This window comes from Pelophylax lessonae (genome assembly GCF_965119305.1).
Source record: "Pelophylax lessonae genome assembly, chromosome: 1".
In the NCBI taxonomy this organism is placed as follows: Eukaryota; Metazoa; Chordata; class Amphibia; order Anura; family Ranidae; genus Pelophylax; species Pelophylax lessonae.
The window spans coordinates 526,579,890-526,592,785 of record NC_138768.1 but is presented as its reverse complement, the minus strand read 5'-3'; the positions used below and the strand labels follow the sequence as shown (position 1 = coordinate 526,592,785).

The following is a 12,896-nucleotide window of genomic DNA, read 5'->3' as shown; positions in this document are numbered from 1 at the left end:
GGACACAAACATAACAGAGAACCTGTGTGAATTAGCCCTCTTTAATTGTTTTTTTTAAACTTAAAAATGTTTACAATTTTGTATTACAGTGTATAATTGTTATTTTTTTTTTTTTACAATTTTTTATTTTTTTACAGCATAAGGAAGCCTGCAGCGCTGTGGGAGGGGGGGGGGGGTAACAGCACAGTGAAAGAGGGGCACATGGGACGGACGAACTCAGGAACAGGCATAACAGGGAGGGGGATCAGTGTCAGCGAAGCAATTACAGGAACAATGCCTTGTGTCAGTGTCTCTCTCTGCAGCAGCTGAAAGTTGGCAAGAGAGGGAGAAACTGGTTTTCAGCTGCTGCAGAGAGAGACACAGGGCTTCCTTCTGTAATTGCCCCTCCACCAAATCACACTGATTCCCCATGCTGTTGGGGCCCCCCTGTGTGCCCGGGCCCCCTACAGGAGGACTGGTGGTCCCCCCACTATCAGCGGCCCTGCTCTCAGTACAGGTTTTCTTTAAGCAGTCATACTATCCTCTATATATTTTACTGAAACGTTGTTATAGCACAGTGGTGGTTTATATGACCAGAGTTAGGCAGGCCATAGACGGTGTGAATGTGGTTGCAGGAAAGAAATTTGCACGTTTTTCCCATTAACATAGACAGCGCTGGCAGGGTACATACAGTGATTATTGTTAGTGGCTATAGCAGCCGCTAGCAGTAATTGCAAGGAAAATGCAGCAGGTTGGCTTTACCCAAGTTGATTGATCGATCAACTTAGTGCATTCAGCCTGTCAACACAGTATATGGTCCGAATCTCGGCCAGTTCGACCAGCCGCAGTTCAAACCGTTTAATTGTCACATACTGTATATACAGACCTCAACTTGAGCAAATAACACCAAAAGACCACAAGATTATTTCAACAACTTTCATTAGCATTAGTTGTGAAATAGGAAATGGAGATAGTAGGGAAGAACTGCAGCTTAGTCATTTACATTGTGGTCCTGCAATACCTAGGCGGGACCAACTGCCACCAGACACAATATGCTTGGAGTCTTCATGTGCTCTCATGTTTTAAAAATTAGCTCCAGCCTAGATTGATCCTAGAGCGCTTATGCTGTATACGTTAAAGAGGAAATAAATTTCCATCTTTAAGTTTTAGCTATAAGTAAGCCTATATTAAGGCTTACCTATAGGTGGTGTAAATATCTCCTAAACATGTACCGTTTAGGAGATATTTACTGACCTAATAGCCAGTTACATCACTGCCGCCCGTGCCGTTTCTTCAGAGTAGTGTCCTGTGACGTCATCGCGGCTCTGGCTCTGTGACTGGCCCCGGAAGGAAGACTGGGTATAGATGGACGCTGCGTCCAACGATGGTAATGCATCACTGGAACACTTCGTTTCAGGTAGGTTTAACATAATGTGCTAGTATGAGACACATACTAGCACATTATGCCTTTGCCTGCAGGCAAGTAAAAAAAAAAATGCAGCAGGTGTTTGCATTTCTATTGACGTGTATGAGTAGAAGAGCAGATCTACTACAAACAAAAACCTATGTACACAAGCACTTAGTGACTTTTCCTATTTGTAGAATCTATCTTCAACAAGAAATGTCATATTTTTTATACTGTATTTTCTAATATTACCCACCAATAGCAAACTGGAAGGCCAGCAAAACCCACCTTCCCAGATTCTCCATAGTTATAGAGGGGGCCTCGCTATCTTGCTGGTCTGAACTGAATAAGGGGTCTGGCTATCTTGCTTCCTTGAATATATAAGAAGGTCTAGCTATCTTGTTGGCCTAAACTTATAAGGGGCCCAGCCATCTTGCTGGTCTGTACTTACTGAACTTATAAGGGGCCCAGCCATCTTGCTGGTCTGTACTTACTGAACTTATAAGGGGCCTAGCTATCTTGCTGTCCTGAATTTATACAAGGCCTAGCCATCTTGCAGACCTCAACCTACTATATAAGGGGTCTAGCTATCTTGCTGGCCTGAATTATTAAGGAGCCCGACTATCTTGCTGGCCTGAATTATTAAGGAGCCCGACTATCTTTCTGGCCTGAATTATTAAGGAGCCCGACTATCTTGCTGGCCTGAATTATTAAGGGGCCCGGCTATCTTGCTGCCCCAAATTATTAAGGGGCTCTGCTATCTTGCTGGCCCGAATCAATAGAAGGCCCAGCTATCTTGCTGGCCCAAATCAATAGAAGGCCCAGCTATTTTGCTGGCCCAAATCAATAGAAGGCCCAGCTATCTTGCTGGCCCGAATCAATAGAAGGCCCAGCTATCTTGCAGGCCCGAATCAATAGAAGGCCCAGCTATCTTGATGGCATAAATCAATAGGAGGCCCAGCTATCTTGCTGGCCCGAATCAATAGGCGGCCCAGCTATTTTGCTGGCCCGAATCAATAGGAGGCCCAGCTATCTTGCTGGCCCGAATCAATAGGAGGCCCAGCTATCTTGCTGGCCCGAATCAATAGGAGGCCCAGCTATCTTGCTGGCCCGAATCAATAGGCGGCCCAGCTTTCTTGCTGGCCCGAATCAATAGGCGGCCCAGCTATCTTGCTGGCCCGAATCAATAGGCGGCCCAGCTATCTTGCTGGCCCAAATCAATACGAGGCCCAGCTATCTTTCTGGCCCGAATCAATAGGAGGCCCAGCTATCTTGCTGGCCCGAATCAATAGGAGGCCCAGCTATCTTGCTGGCATAAATCAATAGGAGGCCCAGCTATCTTGCTGGCCCGAATCAATAGGAGGCCCAGCTATCTTGCTGGCCCGAATCAATAGGCGGCCCAGCTATCTTGCTGGCCCGAATCAATAGGCGGCCCAGTGTAATGTTCCGGTACCTTTTGGTACCCTAAATTACACTTTCCACAAGTGTATGCGCCTTACCATTTACTTTTGGAAAGGTGCGCATACACCTTTAATACTGGAGCTGTCATCACTCAGCGCCGGACTAGATGGCTATTTAAGGCGTCGGTGCTCACTCACATGTGTTCGTTCAAACACCCTTATCTGGATGCTAACCTTGCTTGAAGCTTCCATGCTTGCAAGCTTACTTCGCTGACGGAACCTCGCTGCGCTGATCCCTGTATCCCGCTACTGGATCGTCCGCCTCTCCTGAACCACCCTTCGGCTGTATCGCTAATAGTGCTAAGTACCCCGCATGGGAATTCTCTATAAACTTATACTAAGCTTACACTATCTAGCTCTGCATAGTAGAGACTGTTTATCACATCTGCATAAACTAGATTGCTAGCTCTTGAGACTACTGCTACTTTTCTGCACTGGGTTGATCTCTTTTGTATGTCCACCTGCTATTCTATCATCTGCTATCATACAACATTGCTAAACCTTCCTGCATCCATCTGCTACTGTCTCACCTTCAAGTGTCTATCACCTACCACCTCCACTCAACCTATCCCTCAACCTTCATCATTGTGTTACCACATGCATAAAGTCACTCTAAGAACCAGCTTGCTAATTGTGTGTATTTACTGGCTGAAAATAAGACCTTCCACACATGATGAGTCATTGAGGTTGGGAATGGTATCTCAGCATATCTCTTACATGGCTACTGACGTGGAACTATTTCTGCAGCTGAAAATCCACACCATATAAAAACGCAGGAGCGTTACACCCAGCTATCTTGCAGGCCCAAATCAATAGGAGGCCCAGCTATCTTGCTGGCCTGAATCAATAGGAGGCCCAGCTATCTTGCTGGCCCGAATCAATAGGAGGCCCGGCTATCTTGCTGGCATATATCAATAGGAGGCCCAGCTATCTTGCTGGCATATATCAATAGGAGGCCCAGCTATCTTGCTGGCCCAAATCAATAGGAGGCCCAGCTATCTTGCTGGCCCAAATCAATAGGAGGCCCAGCTATCTTGCTGGCCCAAATCAATAGGAGGCCCAGCTATCTTGCTGGCCCGAATCAATAGGAGGCCCGGCTATCTTGCTGGCCCGAATCAATAGGAGGCCCGGCTATCTTGCTGGCCCGAATCAATAGGAGGCCCGGCTATCTTGCTGGCCCGAATCAATAGGAGGCCCGGCTATCTTGCTGGCCCGAATCAATAGGAGGCCCGGCTATCTTGCTGGCCCGAATCAATAGGAGGCCCGGCTATCTTGCTGGCCCGAATCAATAGGAGGCCCGGCTATCTTGCTGGCCCGAATCAATAGGAGGCCCGGCTATCTTGCTGGCCCGAATCAATAGGAGGCCCGGCTATCTTGCTGGCCCGAATCAATAGGAGGCCCGGCTATCTTGCTGGCCCGAATCAATAGGAGGCCCGGCTATCTTGCTGGCCTGAATTATTAATGGGCCCAGGAATCCTGTTGGCGTGGACTTATAAGAGGCCTAGCTCTGAAACTGGCTTGAACTTCTAATGAGCTTAGTTATAATGCTGGCCTGAACTTATAAGGGACATGGCTATCTTGTTGCCCTACATTTATAAAGGGCCTACCTTTCTTGTGGACCTAAAACTTACAGTAAGAGAGGTCCAACTATCCTGCTGGCCTAAACTTAAAAGGGGCCTGGCTATCTTGTTGGTCTAAAATTACAAAAGCACCTGTCTATCTTGCTATTTTAAACTTGCATGATACAGCAATAGCCCTGTGTGTGAAGGAATACATACAAATATGTGAAAATAAATATATTTACCTTTTTCGGAACACAGCCAACATTGACCTAAAAAAAAAAAAAAAAAAAAAAAAGGCAAAATTGAAAGTTAGCCATGCTTAAAACGAGACCATGATACCAACCAGTTGAATAAACTCTTCACTTTGCTATAACTTAATGAGGATGTGAACCCACTTTTTCTCTGAAAAATAAAAAACAGGTTTATACTTACCTGCTCTGTGCATTGGTTTTGCACAGAGCCACCCCGGACAATCTCTTCATGCATATAGCCGTACATTGTAAATCTGTGTAAAAATGTGTACAGGCATACACCAGTACGCAAACATGTGTTTATCCATTTCAGCTCCAGAAGGTTTTACCCCCTTCATGACCAGGCCAATTTTTACTATTTAACTGGAAATTGTGTGGTCATGCAATGCTCTACCCATACAAAATTTATATCATTTTTTTTCACACAAATAGAGCTTTCTTTTGGTGCTATTTGATCACCTCTTTGATTATGTAAACAAAAAAAGACTGAATTTTGAGAAAAAAATATTTTTTACTTTCTGCTAAAAAAAAAAAAAAAACATATCCAATAAAAAAATATAAAAAATAAAATTTCTTCATAAATTTTGGCCAAAATGGATTTTGCTACAGGTCTTTAGCAAAAAAGTCCGAACAAGAGTATATTGATTGGTTAGCATCTACTAACTATAGAATATATATTTGATTTTTTTTTTTTTTTGCTACTAATGGCGGTGATCACTGACTGACACTGGGGGGGAACTGATTAACTGTCACTAACATCACCGGTGACATTATTACAGTAATCAGTGAGAATACTATACATTGTCACTGTACTAATGACACTGGCTTGGAAGGGGTTAACATCTAGTGCGATCAAGGGGTTAAATGTGTGTCTAACAATGTGTAATGTGTGTTGATTTTTACTAAAGATCTCTTTGTTTCTTATCCCTGAAACAGTGGGATCCTCCCCTATTTACAGAGTACAGAGCCCTGTGTTGATTGTCAATACAGGGCTCTGGGCTGAGATTGGACACAGCCAATCACCAGATCCCAGCCGTGAATCATTGGCCAGGACCTGCTGACAGATTCCCATTGTGTACAATCACAGCATGTATTGGCAAGGGGGCGCCCTATACCCGGAAGTGAGCAGTGAAGTACCAGTCCACAGGCAGCTTGTGAGTATGTTATTTTAAATGAGCTTCTTTGGGGTGTCATGCGACCCGCGATCTTGTTTACGTGATGTTACCGCGATTCGGCAGGCGGAAATTGCGGCAACATCGCACAGCGTTTGGGGTGCCATTGCTAATCAACGGCAACGCACAGGCACCCCGCGATTTGCAATGATTTCCGGATCGCGGGCAGAATCGCTGTGTTCTGCCCGCGATCCGCTATGCTAACATGTGAACATAGCCTTAAGTGACACGTAACACTATCATTATTCTCCAAAAATAATCTTCTACTTAATGGCCCTGCAATCTGTTTTTCATTAGATCATTTCTTACTGTGTTTGTCTACCTCTATGTAACCATAGATAAGCTTGGGTGTGTTTAGGTACTAGCCTGAACCCACTTAAGTTATCCTGCCAGGAAGCTGTCCTTGTGCCAATCATAAACAGTAGGCATTTCTTGGCACAGGGCTGTGTGTATACAAATGTAGACGGGTGTGGACTAGTATCCAAACATGCCTAAACTCTTCCTTAATTTTAATGTCCTCCAGGAAAGGGCCGATTTCAGCTTTTCTGATCTGGGGGTGCACGAAAAAGTAATTGGTCATAATATCAACACTGTGTAAGAGTCACTGACAGTCTGTCACAGTATGATAGAGATGCAGGGAGCCAATTTGCCCTGTTCACTTGACATGATTCTGTACCACAATTCACGTCTGGTGGTGCAGAGGGGGTGCAAGACTGACCAGGAAAAAACAGTATGTATGAGGCTGGTAATGAGGTATATAACAGAATATGTGCCTCCTTATATCAACTGTCCTCATCAGAGTGCCCCCTTACTTTAAATATCCCCACCAGAGTGCCCCCTTACATCTATTGTCCCCACCACAGTGCCCCCTTAAATTGACTGACCCCATCAGAGTGCCTTCTTACATTGATTGTCCCCATCAGAGTGCCCCTTTATTTCAACAGTTCCCCCATCTCCCTGTGTACACACTCATGTCAGGGATGTGATATGGGGGGGGGGGGGGGTCCATGTCCAGTAGTTCCCCCCCCATCCCCCTGTCAGGGATGTGATGTGGGGGGGGGGGGGGAACATGTACAATAGTTCCTCCATCTCCGTGTTAGGGATGTGATATTGGGGGGGGGGGACATGTACAGTAGTTCCTCCATCTCCCTGTCAGGGATGTGATATCGGGAGGGGGGGGACGACACACATGTACAGTAGTTCCTCCATCTCCCTGTCAGGGATGTGATATGGGGGGGACATGTACAGTAGTTCCTCCATCTCCCTGTCAGGGATGTGATATGGGGGGGACATGTACAGTAGTTCCTCCATCTCCCTGTCAGGGATGTGATGTGGGGGGGGGACATGTACAGTAGTTCCTCCATCTCCCTGTCAGGGAAGTGATATGGGGGGGGGCATGTACAGTAGTTCCTCCATCTCCCTGTCAGGGATGTGATATGGGGGGGGCATGTACAATTGTTCCTCCATCTCCCTGTCAGGGAAGTGATATGGGGGGGGGCATGTACAATAGTTCCTCCATCTCCCTGTCAGTTATGGGATATGGGGGGGGGGGCATGTACAGTAGTTCCTCCATCTCCCTGTCAGGGAAGTGATATGGGGGGGGGGCATGTACAGTAGTTCCTCCATCTCCCTGTCAGGGATGAGATATGGGGGGGGGGGGGGCATGTACAATTGTTCTCCATCTCCCTGTCAGTTATGTGATATGGGGGGGGGCATGTACAGTAGTTCCTCCATCTCCCTGTCAGGGATGTGATATGGGGGGGGGGGCATGTACAATAGCTCCTCCATCTCCCTGTTAGTTATGTGATATGGGGGGGACATGTACAGTAGTTCCTCCATCTCTCTGTCAGGGATGTGATATGGGGGGGGGGGGGACATGTACAGTAGTTCCTCCATCTCCCTGTCAGGGATGTGATATGGGGGGGGGGCATGTACAATTGTTCCTCCATCTCCCTGTCAGGGAAGTGATATGGGGGGGGCATGTACAATAGTTCCTCCATCTCCCTGTCAGTTATGGGATATGGGGGGGGGGGCATGTACAGTAGTTCCTCCATCTCCCTGTCAGGGAAGTGATATGGGGGGGGGGGCATGTACAGTAGTTCCTCCATCTCCCTGTCAGGGAAGTGATATGGGGGGGGGGGGCATGTACAGTAGTTCCTCCATCTCCCTGTCAGGGATGAGATATGGGGGGGGGGCATGTACAATTGTTCCTCCATCTCCCTGTCAGTTATGTGATATGGGGGGGGGGGGGCATGTACAGTAGTTCCTCCATCTCCCTGTCAGGGATGTGATATGGGGGGGGGGGCATGTACAATTGTTCCTCCATCTCCCTGTCAGGGAAGTGATATGGGGGGGGGGCATGTACAATAGTTCCTCCATCTCCCTGTCAGTTATGGGATATGGGGGGGGGCATGTACAGTAGTTCCTCCATCTCCCTGTCAGGGAAGTGATATGGGGGGGGGCATGTACAGTAGTTCCTCCATCTCCCTGTCAGGGATGAGATATGGGGGGGGGGGCATGTACAATTGTTCCTCCATCTCCCTGTCAGTTATGTGATATGGGGGGGGGGGGGGCATGTACAGTAGTTCCTCCATCTCCCTGTCAGGGATGTGATATGGGGGGGGGGGGGCATGTACAATAGCTCCTCCATCTCCCTGTTAGTTATGTGATATGGGGGGACATGTACAGTAGTTCCTCCATCTCCCTGTCAGGGATGTGATATGGGGGGGGGGGCATGTACAATAGCTCCTCCATCTCCCTGTTAGTTATGTGATATGGGGGGACATGTACAGTAGTTCCTCCATCTCCCTGTCAGGGATGTGATATGGGGGGGGGGGGGGGACATGTACAGTAGTTCCTCCATCTCCCTGTCAGGGATGTGATATGGGGGGGGGGGGGACATGTACAGTAGCTCCTCCTCCATCTCCCTGTCAGGGATGTGACATGAGAGGTGCTCCCCCATAGACCCCCCAGCAGCGCTCATACTCACACAGGTGCCCCCCAGCTTGTTGCTCTCCCCCATAGACCCCCCAGCAGAGCTCATACTCACACAGGTGCCCCCAAGCTTGTTGTTCTCCCCCATAGACCCCCCCAGCAGAGCTCATACTCACACAGGTGCCCCCCAGCTTGTTGCTCTCCCCCATAGACCCCCCAGCAGAGCTCATACTCACACAGGTGCCCCCCAGCTTGTTGCTCTCCACCACAGCCGCCCTGGCCCCCAGCTCTGCCGCCCTCCGGGCACTGGCCAGTCCTCCTGAGCCTCCCCCGATCACCACATAATCATAGGAGCAGTGTGGCCGCCTCTTCGGGTGACTGCCGGAGTCCTGGCTATCAGAGGACATGGTCCTGTAGAGGAGTGATGGGTGTCGGGATGACAGGAGTGTAGTGATGGATGGGGATGATGATATGGCGGTATACAGTGGCCGGATCAGGTGCCTGCTCCCCGGGGATGGGAGGTGTAGTAGAAGTGCTGCTGTACGGAGGCCTCGGCTCGGGACATTGAATGCCATAACGCGGAAGTCCATGTGCTGGATATCAGTGATGGGAGGAGGAGGGGGAGGCTCTGCTTAGTCACACTGAGTAGGAGCTGAGGGAAGGAACACAGGAGACTCAGACGGGACCTCTCTGACCTGGCTGGGAGAAAATCTCAGAGTCATGGTGAGAGCTCAATTCTATCATATTCATTAACCACTTCACCATCGAATCTTCTTTTATGGCTACCACTCCAGAAACTTTCACTGAAATATAATACTTCAAATCAGGATTATTACTGGGGGGAGGGAAGAGGGAGAGGTGTTTAGAGTACACTCAACCAAGCTCAGACACAGACATGTCAGGGATGTGATATCAGGGGGGGTCCATGTCCAGCAGCTCCCCCATCCCCCTGGGTACACAGACATGTCAGGGATGTGATATCAGGGGGGGGTCCATGTCCAGCAGCTCCCCCATCCCCCTATGTACACAGGCATGTCAGGGATGTAATATCAGGGAGGGGGGGGGGGGGTCATTTTCCAGTAGTTTCCCAATCTCTCTGTGTACACAGACATGTCAGGGATGTGATATTGGGGGGGGGGGGGGGGTGTCCATGTCCATTAGTTCCTCCATCTCCTATGTGGGGGGGGGGGTGCATATCCAATAGTTCCCCTAACTCCCTGTGTATACAGACATATCAGGGATGTAATATTGGGGGGGGGGGGGGCAGCATGTCCAGTAGTTTCCCCATCTCCCTGTGTACACAGCCATGTCAGGGATGTGATATTGGGGGAGTCCATGTCCAGCAGCTCCCCCATCCCCCTGTGTACACAGACATGTCAGGGATGTGATATTGGGGGGGGGGGGGGGAGTCCATGTCCAGTAGCTCCCCCATCTCCCTGTGTACACAGACATGTCAGGGATGTGATATTGGGGGGGGGGGGGGAGTCCATGTCCAGTAGCTCCCCCATCTCCCTGTGTACACAGACATGTCAGGGATGTGATATTGGGGGGGGAGTCCATGTCCAGCAGCTCCCCCATCTCCCTGTGTACACAGACATGTCAGGGATGTGATATTGGGGGGGGGGGGGAGTCCATGTCCAGTAGCTCCCCCATCCCCCTGTGTACACAGACATGTCAGGGATGTGATATTGGGGGGGGAGTCCATGTCCAGCAGCTCCCCCATCTCCCTGTGTACACAGACATGTCAGGGATGTGATATTGGGGGGGGGGGGGAGTCCATGTCCAGCAGCTCCCCCATCCCCCTGTGTACACAGACATGTCAGGGATGTGATATTGGGGGGGGGGGGGGGAGTCCATGTCCAGTAGCTCCCCCATCTCCCTGTGTACACAGACATGTCAGGGATGTGATATTGGGGGGGGAGTCCATGTCCAGCAGCTCCCCCATCTCCCTGTGTACACAGACATGTCAGGGATGTGATATTGGGGGGGGGGGGGGAGTCCATGTCCAGCAGCTCCCCCATCCCCCTGTGTACACAGACATGTCAGGGATGTAATATCAGGGGGGGGTCCTTGTCCAGCAGCTCCCCCATCTCCCTGTGTACACAGACATGTCAGGGATGTAATATTGGGGGGGGGGGGTCCATGTCCAGCAGCTCCCCCATCCCCCTGTGTACACAGACATGTCAGGGATGTGATATTGGGGGGGGGGGGGGAGTCCATGTCCAGCAGCTCCCCCATCTCCCTGTGTACACAGACATGTCAGGGATGTAATATCAGGGGGGGTCCATGTCCAGCAGCTCCCCCATCTCCCTGTGTACACAGACATGTCAGGGATGTGATATTGGGGGGGAGTCCATGTCCAGCAGCTCCCCCATCTCCCTGTGTACACAGACATGTCAGGGATGTGATATTGGGGGGGGGGGGTCCATGTCCAGCAGCTCCCCCATCCCCCTGTGTACACAGACATGTCAGGGATGTGATATTGGGGGGGGGGGGGGTCCATGTCCAGCAGCTCCCCCATCCCCCTGTGTACACAGACATGTCAGGGATGTGATATTGGGGGGGGGGGGGAGTCCATGTCCAGCAGCTCCCCCATCTCCCTATGTACACAGACATGTCAGGGATGTAATATCAGGGGGGGTCCATGTCCAGCAGCTCCCCCATCTCCCTGTGTACACAGACATGTCAGGGATGTGATATTGGGGGGGAGTCCATGTCCAGCAGCTCCCCCATCCCCCTGTGTACACAGACATGTCAGGGATGTGATATTGGGGGGGGGGGGGGTCCATGTCCAGCAGCTCCCCCATCCCCCTGTGTACACAGACATGTCAGGGATGTGATATTGGGGGGGGGGGGGGGGGGGGAGTCCATGTCCAGCAGCTCCCCCATCTCCCTGTGTACACAGACATGTCAGGGATGTAATATCAGGGGGGGGTCCATGTCCAGCAGCTCCCCCATCCCCCTGTGTACACAGACATGTCAGGGATGTGATATTGGGGGGGGGGGGGGGAGTCCATGTCCAGCAGCTCCCCCATCTCCCTGTGTACACAGACATGTCAGGGATGTAATATCAGGGGGGGGGGTCCATGTCCAGCAGCTCCCCCATCTCCCTGTGTACACAGACATGTCAGGGATGTGATATTGGGGGGGAGTCCATGTCCAGCAGCTCCCCCATCCCCCTGTGTACACAGACATGTCAGGGATGTGATATTGGGGGGGGGGGGTCCATGTCCAGCAGCTCCCCCATCCCCCTGTGTACACAGACATGTCAGGGATGTGATATTGGGGGGGGGGAGTCCATGTCCAGCAGCTCCCCCATCTCCCTGTGTACACAGACATGTCAGGGATGTGATATTGGGGGGGGGGGAGTCCATGTCCAGTAGCTCCCCCATCCCCCTGTGTACACAGACATGTCAGGGATGTGATATTGGGGGGGGGGGGGGGAGTCCATGTCCAGCAGCTCCCCCATCCCCCTGTATACACAGACATGTCAGGGATGTGATATTGGGGGGGAGTCCATGTCCAGCAGCTTCCCCATCTCCCTGTGTACACAGACATGTCAGGGATGTGATATTGGGGGGGGGGGTCCATGTCCAGCAGCTCCCCCATCTCCCTGTGTACACAGACATGTCAGGGATGTGATATTGGGGGGGAGTCCATGTCCAGCAGCTCCCCCATCCCCCTGTGTACACAGACATGTCAGGGATGTGATATTGGGGGGGGGGAGTCCATGTCCAGCAGCTCTCCCATCCCCCTGTGTACACAGACATGTCAGGGATGTGATATTGGGGGGGGGGGGGGGGGAGTCCATGTCCAGTAGCTCCCCCATCTCCCTGTGTACACAGACATGTCAGGGATGTGATATTGGGGGGGGGGGGGGAGTCCATGTCCAGCAGCTCCCCCATCCCCCTGGGTACACAGACATGTCAGAGATGTAATATCAGGGGGGGGGGTCCATGTCCAGTAGTCCCCCCATCCCCCTATGTACACAGGCATGTCAGGGATGTAATATCAGGGGGGGGGGGGGTCATTTTCCAGTAGTTTCCCAATCTCTCTGTGTACACAGACATGTCAGGGATGTGATATTGGGGGGGGGGGGGGTGTCCATGTCCATTAGTTCCTCCATCTCCTAT

At 50.8% G+C, this 12,896-nt stretch overlaps 1 protein-coding gene across 2 annotated transcripts in view; it reads right to left on the bottom strand.

The window, feature by feature from the left end:
• GSR (glutathione-disulfide reductase) overlaps positions 1-9,377 on the bottom strand; it is a 68,780-nt gene extending 59,403 nt beyond the window's left edge. Inside the window, exons 1-2 of one of the 2 annotated variants that reach the window (XM_082243523.1) lie at positions 9,000-9,377; positions 4,649-4,675 (exon numbers count right to left, since the gene is read on the bottom strand). In XM_082243523.1, coding sequence (XP_082099649.1) covers positions 4,649-4,675; positions 9,000-9,353 — 381 coding nt within the window. In that variant the 5' untranslated portion in view covers positions 9,354-9,377. Of the gene's footprint in view, positions 1-4,648; positions 4,676-8,818; positions 8,854-8,999 lie in introns of those variants that run through there. The other variant, XM_082243524.1, reaches the window with a different exon arrangement.
• Between the last annotated feature and the right edge of the window lie 3,519 nt (positions 9,378-12,896).